The sequence below is a fragment of the Rhamphochromis sp. 'chilingali' genome (genome assembly GCF_963969265.1).
Source record: "Rhamphochromis sp. 'chilingali' genome assembly, chromosome: 14".
In the NCBI taxonomy this organism is placed as follows: Eukaryota; Metazoa; Chordata; class Actinopteri; order Cichliformes; family Cichlidae; genus Rhamphochromis; species Rhamphochromis sp. 'chilingali'.
Window position 1 is genome coordinate 28,206,311 of NC_137941.1, and position 13,870 is coordinate 28,220,180.

A 13,870-nucleotide genomic window follows, 5' to 3' on the forward strand; every position below is an offset into this window, starting at 1 on the left:
GCAAAATAACTGCCCATGAACTGAGAAAAGTCAAGCGTGCAGCTGCCAAGATGCCACTTGCCACCAGTTTGGCCATATTTCAGAGCTGCAACATCACTGGAGTGCCCAAAAGCACAAGGTGTGCAATACTCAGAGACATGGCCAAGGTAAGAAAGGCTGAAAGACGACCACCACTGAACAAGACACACAAGCTGAAACGTCAAGACTGGGCCAAAAAATATCTCAAGACTGATTTTTCTAAGGTTTTATGGACTGATGAAATGAGAGTGAGTCTTGATGGGCCAGATGGATGGGCCCGTGGCTGGATTGGTAAAGGGCAGAGAGCTCCAGTCCGACTCAGACGCCAGCAAGGTGGAGGTGGAGTACTGGTTTGGGCTGGTATCATCAAAGATGAGCTTGTGGGGCCTTTTCGGGTTGAGGATGGAGTCAAGCTCAACTCCCAGTCCTACTGCCAGTTTCTGGAAGACACCTTCTTCAAGTAGTGGTACAGGAAGAAGTCTGCATCCTTCAAGAAAAACATGATTTTCATGCAGGACAATGCTCCATCACACGCGTCCAAGTACTCCACAGCGTGGCTGGCAAGAAAGGGTATAAAAGAAGAAAAACTAATGACATGGCCACCTTGTTCACCTGATCTGAACCCCATTGAGAACCTGTGGTCCATCATCAAATGTGAGATTTACAAGGAGGGAAAACAGTACACCTCTCTGAACAGTGTCTGGGAGGCTGTGGTTGCTGCTGCACGCAATGTTGATGGTGAACAGATCAAAACACTGACAGAATCCATGGATGGCAGGCTTTTGAGTGTCCTTGCAAAGAAAGGTGGCTATATTGGTCGCTGATTTGTTTTTGTTTTGTTTTTGAATGTCAGAAATGTATATTTGTGAATGTGGAGATGTTATATTGGTGTCACTGGTAAAAATAAATAATTGAAATGGGTATATATTTGTTTTTTGTTAAGTTGCCTAATAATTATGCACAGTAATAGTCACCTGCACACACAGATATCCCCCTAAAATAGCTAAAACTAAAAACAAACTAAAAACTACTTCCAAAAACATTCAGCTTTGATATTAATGAGTTTTTTGGGTTCATTGAGAACATGGTTGTTGTTCAATAATAAAATTATTCCTCAAAAATACAACTTGCAATTCTGCACTCCCTGTACATTACACAAACATCACATGGGGAAGACAGGTCAGAGAGGCATAACAATGGAAAATGCACAACATGAGGAAAGATAAGGAGAAAAAAATAACTCCCCACAGACTGAGCTCCAACAGGGAGATCAGTTTGAGATCAGAAAAAAAACACCTCTGCACAGCACGTTATTCTTTTGCCTGCAGTGTGAACATATGTGGGTTAAGTAAGAAAGTAGCCGCTTCTGTCTTCTGTCTAATTTAACTATTTCTTTAAAATAAATTATTGTTATTAACAAACAGGAAAAATGTATTTTCTTTTGGCAATTTACCGATCCTGTAAAAAAATTAAATTGCGTGGACAACAACGTGCCCAATAACAGCTTATGTCTTAATGTGATTAACTTGAGCACAGCCTTTTTGCTAAAATAAATGTACAGGTTTCATTTAACTTACCTCTACATGCTTGTGCAGGTTTGATGAGGAATTTTTAAAAGCTGCTAACTCGGTCTCTCTGGGCAAACACAGCTTACACTGCATAATAAAGCTGTTGCCTTACTTGCACTTGAAGCCGAAATGGTCCCTTAAATAAGGCCAGGGGTTCACATCGGTTTCCTCGAGTTCAGGGTCAGCATAATTCGACAGGGTTTCTTTTTTCGCTGGATCCGTACCACCGATGTCAGACTCATCTTTATCGTGACCCAACGCCAATTTGTTCTACTACCCATCATTCCCTGCAGTATTTCCGAAGCGCAATGTTGGTTTTTTTTTGTTTGTTCTTTTAATTTACTCAGTAACGGGTGTGATTGAAAATGTAGCGAAGTACAATACTTTTTAAAAAATATACTTAAGTAAAAGTAAAATTACCGACTTGAAAAATGACTTTAAAAAGTACAAATACACAAAAAAACTACTCAATTACAGTAACGCAAGTAAATGTAATTCGTTACTTTCCACCTTTGATAATAACCATGGTAGCTGCTTCATTCAAAATTTAACAGCCCATTATAGCTAATGGGCAAATACAGACTGATGCATTTGACTGGTCTGTTTTTCCAGCTTCTCACATATGGTGATAGTTACAGAACGCTAACTTAGCATTCTGTAATGCTATCGTAGCATTAGTGAAGCCATACTGGCATATTTTGAAACAGCTGACTTTTCATCTGCCGTTAGTGTTTGTTTCAAATGGGAAAATTATGTCCAGAAATAAAATTAATAGATTTAATGATGTTAAGAGTACGTTTGCCATAGTATTTTTTTGACAGCTAAAGTTAAACTCTCCTTTATTTTATCAGCTTCTGTTCACAAAAACATTTAATAACAAGATTCCCAGTGTATTGTGTATGTCTGTGATACTTCTTCTAATTCACTATCTTATGGAAGACCAGGCCACCACCAGTATTTGGTTTACTGACAGTATCTCTCATCAGCAGTTAAATGAAATGTGCACGGCATCATTACCATTAAACACACACATTTAATTTATGCCCCTTGGCTACTCTTGCTCTGTTTAACAGACCCTGCTTGCTATACAGCATCTTGTGTTGGTAACCGGCTGGCAACAGAGGAAAATATAACAGAAAAAAAAAGAAACAGAAATTTATCAGCAGAAGTTGGTATGTTGGTTGAAGAAACTGACGCCAAGACAAGTGTTTCGTTTTTGCCAAATCCTCTAATAAACATTGGCAAGTGAATGTGTTCTCTGTCAACAGTGAGAGAATGAGAAACGCTAGAGGTGTAAAAATAAAGATGCAGAATTCAGCTTGTCTACTAACCTGACAAGACTGAACTCCGAGGTTAGGGGAACTCCGTCACGGGGAGTGAACACACTCCGAGGTTTGTTTAGTTTTCCGGAGGATTCTTCTGCTCAGTGAGAAAAGGTCTTAGATAAAACAACAAAGCTGGTTTTATTTTGGGTAGTGAGTAATGGCAACAGGCATCTGTAGTTTGACAGTAATGCTGCTTGTGCGTAAGCAGAAGCTCTGCATGCCTGCATGCCTATGTGTCCCCCCTCAGTGCCTGTGCACCTAGTAAATAGATCCCCTGCTGCACCTGAATGCTAATCACACTCAAGAATTGTTGGCACCTCTGACCTAACAACTTGTGAGGCATAGTTGTAAATAAAGTAACACTCTGGGTTGCAAAGTAGCAGTGACTAAGGAGAGACCATTTGAATGAACAGTTCTCAATATGGAGCTTGATTAATAATTGTTTGGCAATTAGACTCCGATCAGTCTTTGTAGTAGAACAGAGTCCAACGCTGGTAGGAAGGATGGCAGCGAGGTGAAGCAGGTGAAGACTTGGAGGATCTCTATTCTGGCGAGGATGAGGTGGAGATTTGGAGGAGGCTGGTTGCACGAATGAGGATCTGAAAGGCAGAAAAGTAGTAAGATTTAAAGCACACAGGACAGAGCTCGCAGAAGACAAGCAAGAAAATGTTTGGGCCAAAGTGATGACAACAAAATTAAGTTTGACGCCACAGGAAAGTGGAAGTAATGTGAAGAATAGACTAGCAGCGCCAAACCCCGAGGGATGCAGGCAGACGAGTGGATATGGAGCTTCCCCATTGAAATTAGCATAATCATTATTATATGTTTCAGTCTGTTGAGTGGTGCACCACAAATGGAAATATCTCAATAAGTATGGGCTGAGAGGTTGTGAAAAACTCTATGGACATTCACGTCACATTCCTCCCTGAATAACAGTATCTCTGAACCTCCTGTCTCCCTCCCCTCAGCCCTAAACAGTCATGGCAGATGGATGCCCCTCACTAAGTCTGATTCTCCTGGAGGTTTTCTTCCTGCTAAAATGGAATTTTTCCTCCCACTGTCACTAAGTGCTTGCTCATAGGGGGTCATGTGATTGTTGGGGTTTTCTCTTTACCTTACAATATAAAGCATGTTGCATATATATATATATATATATATATATATATGTATATATATATATATATATATATATATATATATATATATATATATATATATATATATATATATATAAGTCAGAACGACTATATTCAAAAGCAGATTGTCTTTTATATATATATATATATATATGTATATATATATATATATATATATATGTATATATATATATATATATATATATATATGTATATATGTATATATATATGTGTATATATGTATATATATATGTGTATATATGTATATATGTGTATATATGTATATATGTGTATATATATGTGTATATATATATGTGTATATATATATGTATGTATATATATATATATGTATGTATATATATATATATGTATGTATATATATATATATATATATATATATATATATATATATATATATATATATATATAATTAAATTAAGTTTGACTTAGTTCAGACAGACCACAAAGCCAAGCTTACCTGCAATCCATATGCTATAGGAAGGGTGGTGAGGTTCTCAGACAAGAGCCATGCAACCGAATATAAACAAACGAAAAGACAATCTGCTTTTGAATATAGTCGTTCTGACTTTGAGTCTCTTCATATGTGCAGTTACCAAAAATGAAAAGAAAAAATAATATAAAGAGAAGCCTTGTTGTTACATTTCTTTTTCATAGACTGCAAATTTTTGTTTGATTAAAAAAAAAAAAGTATTAAGGTTACTTCATCATGTTACTGCCAGGTACATTTGTATCGCTATCATCAGAGCAGAGCAGAGCTGCTGTTCCATTTATAGACATTCTGCCTGCCACTGTTGACCTTTCCAGGCACAATCCTCCCTAAGTTTGGGGACTCTGTATTTAGAAGGGCCTTGTGACATTGACTTCTCTATTATAACCTGTGACACCTGTTAAAGCAAGTTTCTGAAATGTACAAATTATCATAAACTTTGTCCAAATTAAATAGAGCAAGCATGAATGAATACAAGATTAAGACCCATTCAAGTGGTCACAAAACCAGCTGTTTCTTTGTGTGAGCGATTGTGTCTTTGTGTTCATTACAATATTATTTCTTCCTGGCAGACATAAAGTTCATCCATAAATTAATCACAGAGCTTAAAGCTGTTTGACAAGAAAACAAAAAAGTGTGGAGATATTTATTTATTCGTTTATTTTTGAAAATTTCCCCCAGTTTCCGTGGTAACAGCAGAACATTTCGATGCAGTAAACTAGAAAAGGACAAAAAGAGAATAGAACAGCTTTTCATTTACTTTTGTTTTTTTACACATTGAGATGCATAATTTTTATTATCAGTAGGCTTTGGTGAGAAGCTGAGTGGAATTACAGAGGAAGTGTAAAGTGTAAAAACAAAAGCAAAAAATAACTTTTTTGACACATTAAAGAGCAGAAATCAGCTGAGAAAGCTCAGCTATGAAAAAAACGTTCTGCCATCTGAGGATGTATTAAAAGAAGTACCAGACTGTCCAGGTCAGATTAAGCAGAAACTAATCTTTATAATGGTTTTTGCATGTCTGGCTTGTTGTCATGCTTCAAAAATTAAATTTAGGACCAATCTGAAGCCACCCTGATGAGGTGGTTAAGAAACTAAACAACAAAAGGCTGATACTGTGTAGTGTGTGTGCACTGCTTCAATTTAATGGAGGTTCAGCTTTTTTCTCCAGGACACTTGGTCTAGACGTGGGCGGGTTAGATGGAGTTAACCAACACACACACACACACACACACACACACACACACACACACACACACACACACACACACACACACACACACACCCTGCAGTGATGCATTGCAAACAGAACAGTGCACGAAATAAAATACATTCCACAAGCTCAGTGTTAATGATGCAGAGAAGAAAATGTGTAGGTGAAATCACAAAACAATTGGTACAAGGACAAAGAAAAAAAAAGAGGTAAAGACGCAAAATGCAAATTCTTTCGCTGAAGGCGTCACCCTGTAAAAGTCATGATAGGGAGGTGAGTCATTCTCCAGAAACTCTCTGTCCTCACCTGTCACTATTGCTGCTGCCGCGTGCTGGAGAGTTTTCTCTGACTAAGAAAAGAATGCAGCGACCTGGCACTGATCAGCGTGCCTTATACAGCTTTGTAATTCAGCTCTGATCTGCCCACGCAGGCCGGCGTACAATTACCATTCGACCATGAAATAACAGGTCTCTACAGTCGCATTTCAAAGCTGAGACGTGTCAGAGCTGTGATTAGCTGCTGGGGTCAGATTCCAGAGCTGTGACTGGCTAATTTCAGACCAAATGGAGCGTTTAGATCGTCGTCATCTACTCGTGGGGTAATCTGCTGTTCAAATTTACATTCCAATAGGTGTTTCGGTTCGGTGACGCATGATTTAATGCTTGCATTTTGGTGACATTGACTTTGTTTTGCATGGTTTTAATAGTAGTAAAATCAGGTCTATTTTGTCCCCTTTTTTCTGACCTCATAACATGTAATGAAGTGGTAACACTTTCCAAATTGGATTTGGGCATATTTATCAAAGGTGAGAAAACATGTAAATTAACATTAAAATCTTACTACTTCACCAGTACCACCTCTTTGGCCTGATTTGGAAAGAGTGATGTTGTGTAAAAAGCCCAAGGATATTTGGCATGCAGACTGGGGGAGCCAGGGATCGAACCACAAACCTTCTGATCAGCAGATGAAGGATGTATGGACACCTTTAGATTTATTAATCATGTAAATTTCCTGTACCTGTTATAGATGTCCTCAGTCCAAAGTTCAAACATTGAATGTCATATTGATGGCCAAAGTGGGTCATGGCTGGACGCCCAAATTGTGGACTTAATTTGGACGGAATTGGCTATGGACCAATGGACCCAATATAGATCAGATCTGCATGTCTATCCAACGTCCAATGTATAGTGGGAAAAAACTAAAAAGTGACACAAAAACACTTCAAAAAGACATAAAATGTCTACAAAGGGACAAAAATTTACTGCAAAGTAGCACAAAACAACTTCTAGGAGACATAAAATGACTAAAAAGTGGCAAAAAACAACATCATAAAGACACAAAATAATTCTTTGAAGGAGACACAAATATGTAATATGACTTAACCCTCTCAAGGCAGGCGTTGCCGATTTGCAACAGTTAAAAACTAACAACCTGATTACCCCACATACATATTTTATGAGTTTTCTTTTACTCAGAAGTACCACTGCAGGACTTGGTTGTGCATTAGTAACAAAAAGTTTAATTTGAGCCTGAGAGGGTTAAAATGGTGGCAAAAAATATCTGCAGACTCACGAGACATCAAAGACAAACTTTAAAGAGAAGGGAACCGAGCACAAAGAGATATAAAATAAAAAATGAGACACAAAATGACTGCAAAAAGACACAAAATAAGTAGAAAAATGACAACAAACAAACAGCAAAATAGCTAAGAGAGGCGAAAAAGAAAGAAAAGGGACCTTAAACTTCTTTTTAAAAAGTCAATATTTATTTAATGTGTTTCCATCCCATCATGTCAAATACTGCTTGTGTTCTGGTTTCTCTCCCTGCTCCGTGTGCTTTAGTCAGCAACACGTACTTGGTTTAATTTAGGCAGCAAAAAAACTTAAAATTTGTCCCCTATACATCATTGACCTTGTGTGGTGAAAATGTAACAAAGGTGATCTTCCATACATGACACATTAGTTGTAAGAGAGCTTTTTCATTATTGCCAGAAATGTGTGTATCTGTCAGATGTCAGCATTTATAGGAATTTGGTCATTTACTTGAAAATCCATCCCAAACACACATACAACATATCATATGTTTCTTTACATGTGACACAGCTTTAACCTGCACGCCCAATATCACGATTGGAATGTTAGATTCTTTAACCTTTCATCGCTACAAAAATCTGCAGACTAATATTTCATCCAGCAAATCATTTGTCAGTACAAAGTTATATTTAGGCACCCTGTTCATTAACTTGGCCTCTGTCTTTATCAGAGAACAGTCTGCATGGACTGGCTTTGCTTTGCATCCTTCACCACATAACAGCGGTAAAATGTAATCATGTGCTTCACAGTTTCACAAAATTAACAATAAATCATTTAACAGGTGCTGCTTCCCCAGATTGGACCTTACTATGAGGCATCTGTGTTTTAGAGGGAAAGGGAAAGGTTGTCTGCACTAGCACATTTAGAAGCTTCCAACCACTTTATTGATGCAACTTTTTGGGAAAATATTCCCGCCCCCTTTGGCGTAAGACAGGAATCAACCTCAGTGAATTCAAATGTTGAGCTGGAGGCAGTGACATCATTGTCAGCCATCACGCTCAGAGAAATGAATGAGAAAAATGGAGTCTGAAATGGAGTGTGACACTAGAAATATATTCAAAGAAAAAACAACTTGATAGGGTATGTGCGATCCCTGGTTGATGTAGGACAGAAAAAGCTGACAGTAAACCCCTGAATCCCTTTTAAGTCATGATTATTCTTTGTGTAGGGTTCTAATAATTTGGGGTTTTTTGGTGATATAAACATGAATTGTGTTGTAACACAGAGTCAGTCATTCACTTAAACTGCTGTAGTTTTTTTCATTGTTAGCAGTCTATCTGCAGTTCTTCTTTGGCATGTGCCTATTACAAAAGGAAACATAGAAATGTGAGGATTCTCAGGCTGCTTATCAAGATGACATATTCATTTATGATGCCTGCAGAATATGCTACTATCCTCCGTACACTGAATCTAAAAGGAGGTGTATCATATCTATGTGTTCATATTTGGCTGGGTTCCTTTCACCTCCGCTCTCCATGTTCAACTCTTTGACACCCTGCTGGGACGGCTCAATTCCCAGAACGAAAACCTTTGCTCCAGTGCTTTGGAGTGCTTGTCTGAGCCACCCTTGCACACAAAATGGGTAGAAAACATGATTTGCTAACCGGTCTCTTTCAGACTTTTCAGATTTTATTGGAATGAGGGACATTTTAAAAGACTTAACACAGAGGACAAACAGTTTTTGAGTATGTTGGCCATGTATCATGTATGTATGGTTTAGCTTTGTGTCTTCTAAGCCTTTCGAGGCAACAGCAGTTGCCATTTTTGTTGTGTAACGCTCCCGTGGTTGCATGTCATTCTCATCTGTCTCGAGGTTAATGGAAATGACAGTTTGCTTTTCGCATGCAGTGTTTGAGTTTGCTCTCTGTTATGCAGCCCCCTGACTCACTTCAGTAAATCCAAGCAGCATTTCCACCTAACGCACTGACATTAGTGCAGGTAGCTTTGGTGTGCACTCATAAACTGTATATAAATGATGGACGTGCCATCAAGGTCTAAAACGTGAATCCAATGTGCCAAAGTACCTTAAGTACCTTCTGATGGCCACTATAGGAGCAATCTGGTCTCGTAAAAAGTCTTTTAAAATACATCATGTTGTTAATTTAATGAGTAGTTCAGTACAAATGAAATATATCTGTATATACCGATATAGACATTTATTCAAGCTTCTGAATACTCTGTGGTTTATTTATTAGTTCCAATGTGAAGATGTGTTTTTGTTGATGAAGATAAGACTTTATTCAGAGAAGAAATATCTTTGTTAGTCTGCATGTTTGTTTCAAGGTGTGCCTTCTAACCTAGCCTGAAACTCACCATGTGAGTGGCCGATTTGATTAACTCTTGTTTGTTCTTGTTTGTTTACAGGCAGAAATATAAAAGTACATCGCAAAGGTAAGGCACGCACTGGCACACACATACACGCACAATTGTTTTTATGGAGAGTTGAAACAATTAGTTGTATTCTTGTGTATTTGTTTAGCGGAAAATCATTGTGACAACTGACAAGCATGAATGAAAAATGAAAAATACAAAATAGAGAAAAAAAATCAGCTTCTCTAAACTGCAGATGTTTTTGCTTTTTTCTTCTTTATAAAAGTGTAGAAGTGAAAAGTGTAGATATTTAATAACATTCCCTTGGTCTTTTGGTCTATGAAACTTACACTACCAGTCAAAAGCTTGGACACATCTTCTATTTTATAGGTTTTTCTTTATTTTCATGACTATTTAGATTGTAGATTCTCATTGAAGGCATCAGGACTATGAATGTGTGTGAATTAACTCAAAACAAGTTTTATATTTTAGATTCTTCAAAATAGCCACCCTTTGCTTTAGGTCAGATGACTGTGAAAGCCAAGCTATCTGGCGCAGCACTCCATCACTCTCCTTCTTCTTCTTCAGCATGTATCTATGTATGTTGAAAGTAGTAAAAAATAAAGAAAAAATATTAAATGAGAAGATGTTTCCAAACTTTTGACTGGCAGTCTATATTTTCTGATTCATGATTAAATCCTTTCTGCAGTTGTTTTGAGTAAGTCTTTGATAATTAAGTGCACAAAGATTTTTTTCACCATAAAAGCACACTGAGCTCATTATGCATCATAAAAATATGAAAATGAATTAGCATGTTATTTTAGAATTGTGGAAACCATCATCGACACATAAAAGGTACTACTTGCTTTACCCTGAAATTTAAAAGAAAAAATAACTTTGTCTTTGTCTAAAACAGATACACTCCCAGAGGGAGGCCTTGTTTGACGTGCAACACTAAAACATGTTTCAGCTCTTTAAAAAGACCCTCCCTATTTCTTTACGTATTTTGTGTAATTTTAAAACAAATCTGACTGTAAATGTGTGTGTTCTCAGGGGATATTGCTTTTAGCTTTGAGACTGTAGACTGTAAACTTAGGCTACATTCACACTGCAGGCGAAAGCGCGTCAAATCCGATTTTTTTGACCCTATGCGACCCATATCCGATCATAGTGTGACAGTGTGAACGGCACAAATCCGATATTTTCAAATCCGATCTGGGTCACTTTCGTATGTGGTGCTGAATCCGATACATATCCGATGTTTTAGAAAGCGACTGCTGTTTGAACGGTCATGTCGCATTAAATCCGTCTTTTACGTCACTGACACAAGACAGACGCCAATTATCAGCGCCGGAGAAGCGCCCGATAAGACATCGCGAACGCTTCCTGGCCATCCAGCGTAGATGTCAGTGAAACTGTTGGGAAGACAACGTTGGACAACATTTTATTTGTACTGTATAATCTGCAGATTCTGACAGAAATCTGCTACTATCCTTTGAAGCACCGCTCCTCTAAAACAGCAATAAGGATAATTATTAGGTTATTTACATTATTATGTAAATAACAAAATAACTTAAAGCAATAATTGGGAAACGTAAAGTCCGAAGTCTTTATATTAAGGGCCATCAGTCAAATATTGTTTGCTCTGGGTCTAAACAGAGCGCGTTGTGTGTGACATCTTCTTTTGCGCATGCGGGCCGCTTTGAGAGTTCACACTATTTTATTTGTAGTGTGAACAAGCAGACAGACAACCATTCGCATGAGCAATTTAGAGACCACCAGTTAACCTAACATAACACCACTAATTACCTGTCTTTTATCTGTGGGAGGAAGCCGGAGTACCTGGAGAGAACCCATGGAAAACATGGGGAGAACATGCAAACTCCACACAGAAAGGCCTCCGGCTATTTTCAAGTCTTACTGAATACAGGGACTTCACCTTTGTGGTTGGGGTTGTGTCTTTTACTGAAACAGTTCTAAACGCACTGCATTAGAAACCTCTAACCTACAGTGACATTTGTAAAACTCAGCAGCTACTACTACTAATAACTAATAATAACATGGAATATTTCAAGTTATTAAAAAAGAAAACAGATGGTGTTTTGTTGACACCTGAAAATGACGCACCTGAATCACAATCTCTCTAGTCTTGAAGTTATCTTTCTCACCATCTCCTACTCTGACTTCAGCTGTTACCATGGCAACTAAAACAAATTTCATCCAGTTTACAGGGTGGTGGTAGGTCACCATGGCAATGTTAAAAGGCTTGGACACAGCAGAGTCTTTAAATCACCCTGTCGACAGTCCGCTACATACAAAATATCACAAACAGCATCCTGGTTCTCTTGGCTCATCTGTCATCCTGAGCCTCAGGTACCTTGGTGTGATCTTTGATTCTGCCATGTCCCTAGAACAACACTGTCCCCACTTGATTAGAAATGGCCTTTTTCAGCTAAGAAACATCTCCAAACTGCGAACTTTGCTGTCTAAATCTGAGTTAGAAATGGTTATTCATGCTTTTACTTCATCTCGCTTAGATTATTGTAACAGTCTTTTTCTTTGTTTGAGCAAAAGGAATCTTGACCGTCTCCAGTTAGTCCAGAATGCTGCTGCAAGGCTTTTAACTAAGACACGAAAAAGAGAGCACATTACACCAGTGTTACATTCATTACACTGGCTTCCAGTACATTTTAGAATTCATTTAAAAATCTTGATACTGACTTTTAAAGCTTTGAATTGTGATGCCCCTGCCTACATTTCTGATCTTTTAGAACCCCACGTTCCCTTGCGCAGTCTGAGATCATCTAATCAAAGGTGTTGTTAGTCCCACAAACTCATTTTAAGACCAGGTGATAGATCTTTTAGAGCGGTGGCCCCCAGGTTGTGGAATGCTCTCCCTCCATCATTACGTTGCCTTGATTGTATTTATTCTTTTAAAAAGAAGCTTAAGACTCATTTATTTAGATTGGCTTTTAATTAGATTTGTGCTGTATGTTTGATTATTAATGTATTTTATGTATTTCTGTTTTATATTACTGTGAAGCACTTTGTGGTTTTTATTCTGTGAAAAGTGCCATATAAATAAATTGATTTGATTTGAAGTAGCAGGCCTAAAAAACTACAGCAAATCTACAGCAAATGAACTGTATCTGAGAGTCATGTCCTTGGGCAAAGACCTAATACAGGACCCGACAGATGCATCTGGCCTGGCCTTTCAGTTGATCTACTGATTGCCAAAGGCTCATCAGATCTCAGTGGAAGGGTGGCTGTCAAAACCTGGAATTATGAATGCAGAATAGTAGATTTTGATCCACCAGGCAATACCATCTGGAAAACTTGATGAATAGTATCAACTACTGCCAGTGGAGTAAAAGCATAACTGGATAGAAAACCACACATTAGAACAGTATCAGTCATGGATTGGCCTCCCCAGAGACAGGACGTCAACATTACTGAACCACTTCTCTTGACAGAAAATAGAAGAAAAGGCAGACAACATCCAAACAAGAGCACTAATTGTCTTTCATGAAGCCTGGAGAGCTTATAAGTGCTTTTAAATGCTTATAATTAACCTCTAATGACTTTCAAACAGTTTGCACAAATTCTGTTTCAATGAAGCCATTAGTTTGTGATATGTAACTTAATCTGATTTCATCATTTAAAAGTAAGTCATAGGTCATCCCATCTGAGAACTTTTCAAACTGGCATAAGGGCGCTGTTGGCTGGCAAAGACGCAAGGAAGATGCACTCTACAAGGCAGCGTGTTTATTTCCTGGAGGAGACTCCAGTCGTTTTCTGTGGGTGTCAGCTGACTGACAGGAGGCAGCGTGTCATGTGTCCATCTGGAGGAAGCAGATTTTCATGTTCTGGTTCTGTGGTGTGAACAGGACAGCAGCTGTGTGGGTGCTAAGAATGAAAATCCACCAGTTAGCAGGTGTGTGAAGACTGCAGGCAGACTAAAAGCATATCACTGATGTCGTGAGGTGCAGGATATCATACACATATACATTATATGTACATTTAAATCCAGTGAAGTACAGTATTTAGTATAGTAAAGCAGACGGAGCGTTACACGGGTTTTGAGTGATGCACTTCACGTTAACAGACAGTTTATTAGCGATAGTCATTCTGTATCATTCACAATACTGTTATAATGTAGGAACTACATATCTGACAACACAAACAAAATTCACCCTGATT

General features: G+C 38.1%; 1 protein-coding gene across 2 annotated transcripts in view; it reads left to right on the forward strand.

Moving 5' to 3' along the window:
- Positions 1 to 13,870, forward strand: part of LOC308410567 (dual specificity calcium/calmodulin-dependent 3',5'-cyclic nucleotide phosphodiesterase 1A-like) — a 43,934-nt gene that overhangs the window by 7,375 nt on the left and 22,689 nt on the right. For both annotated transcript variants that reach the window (XM_080903971.1, XM_080903972.1), the window contains exon 2: positions 9,725 to 9,751. In XM_080903971.1, coding sequence (XP_080760097.1) covers positions 9,725 to 9,751 — 27 coding nt within the window. The remainder of the gene's footprint in view (positions 1 to 9,724; positions 9,752 to 13,870) is intronic.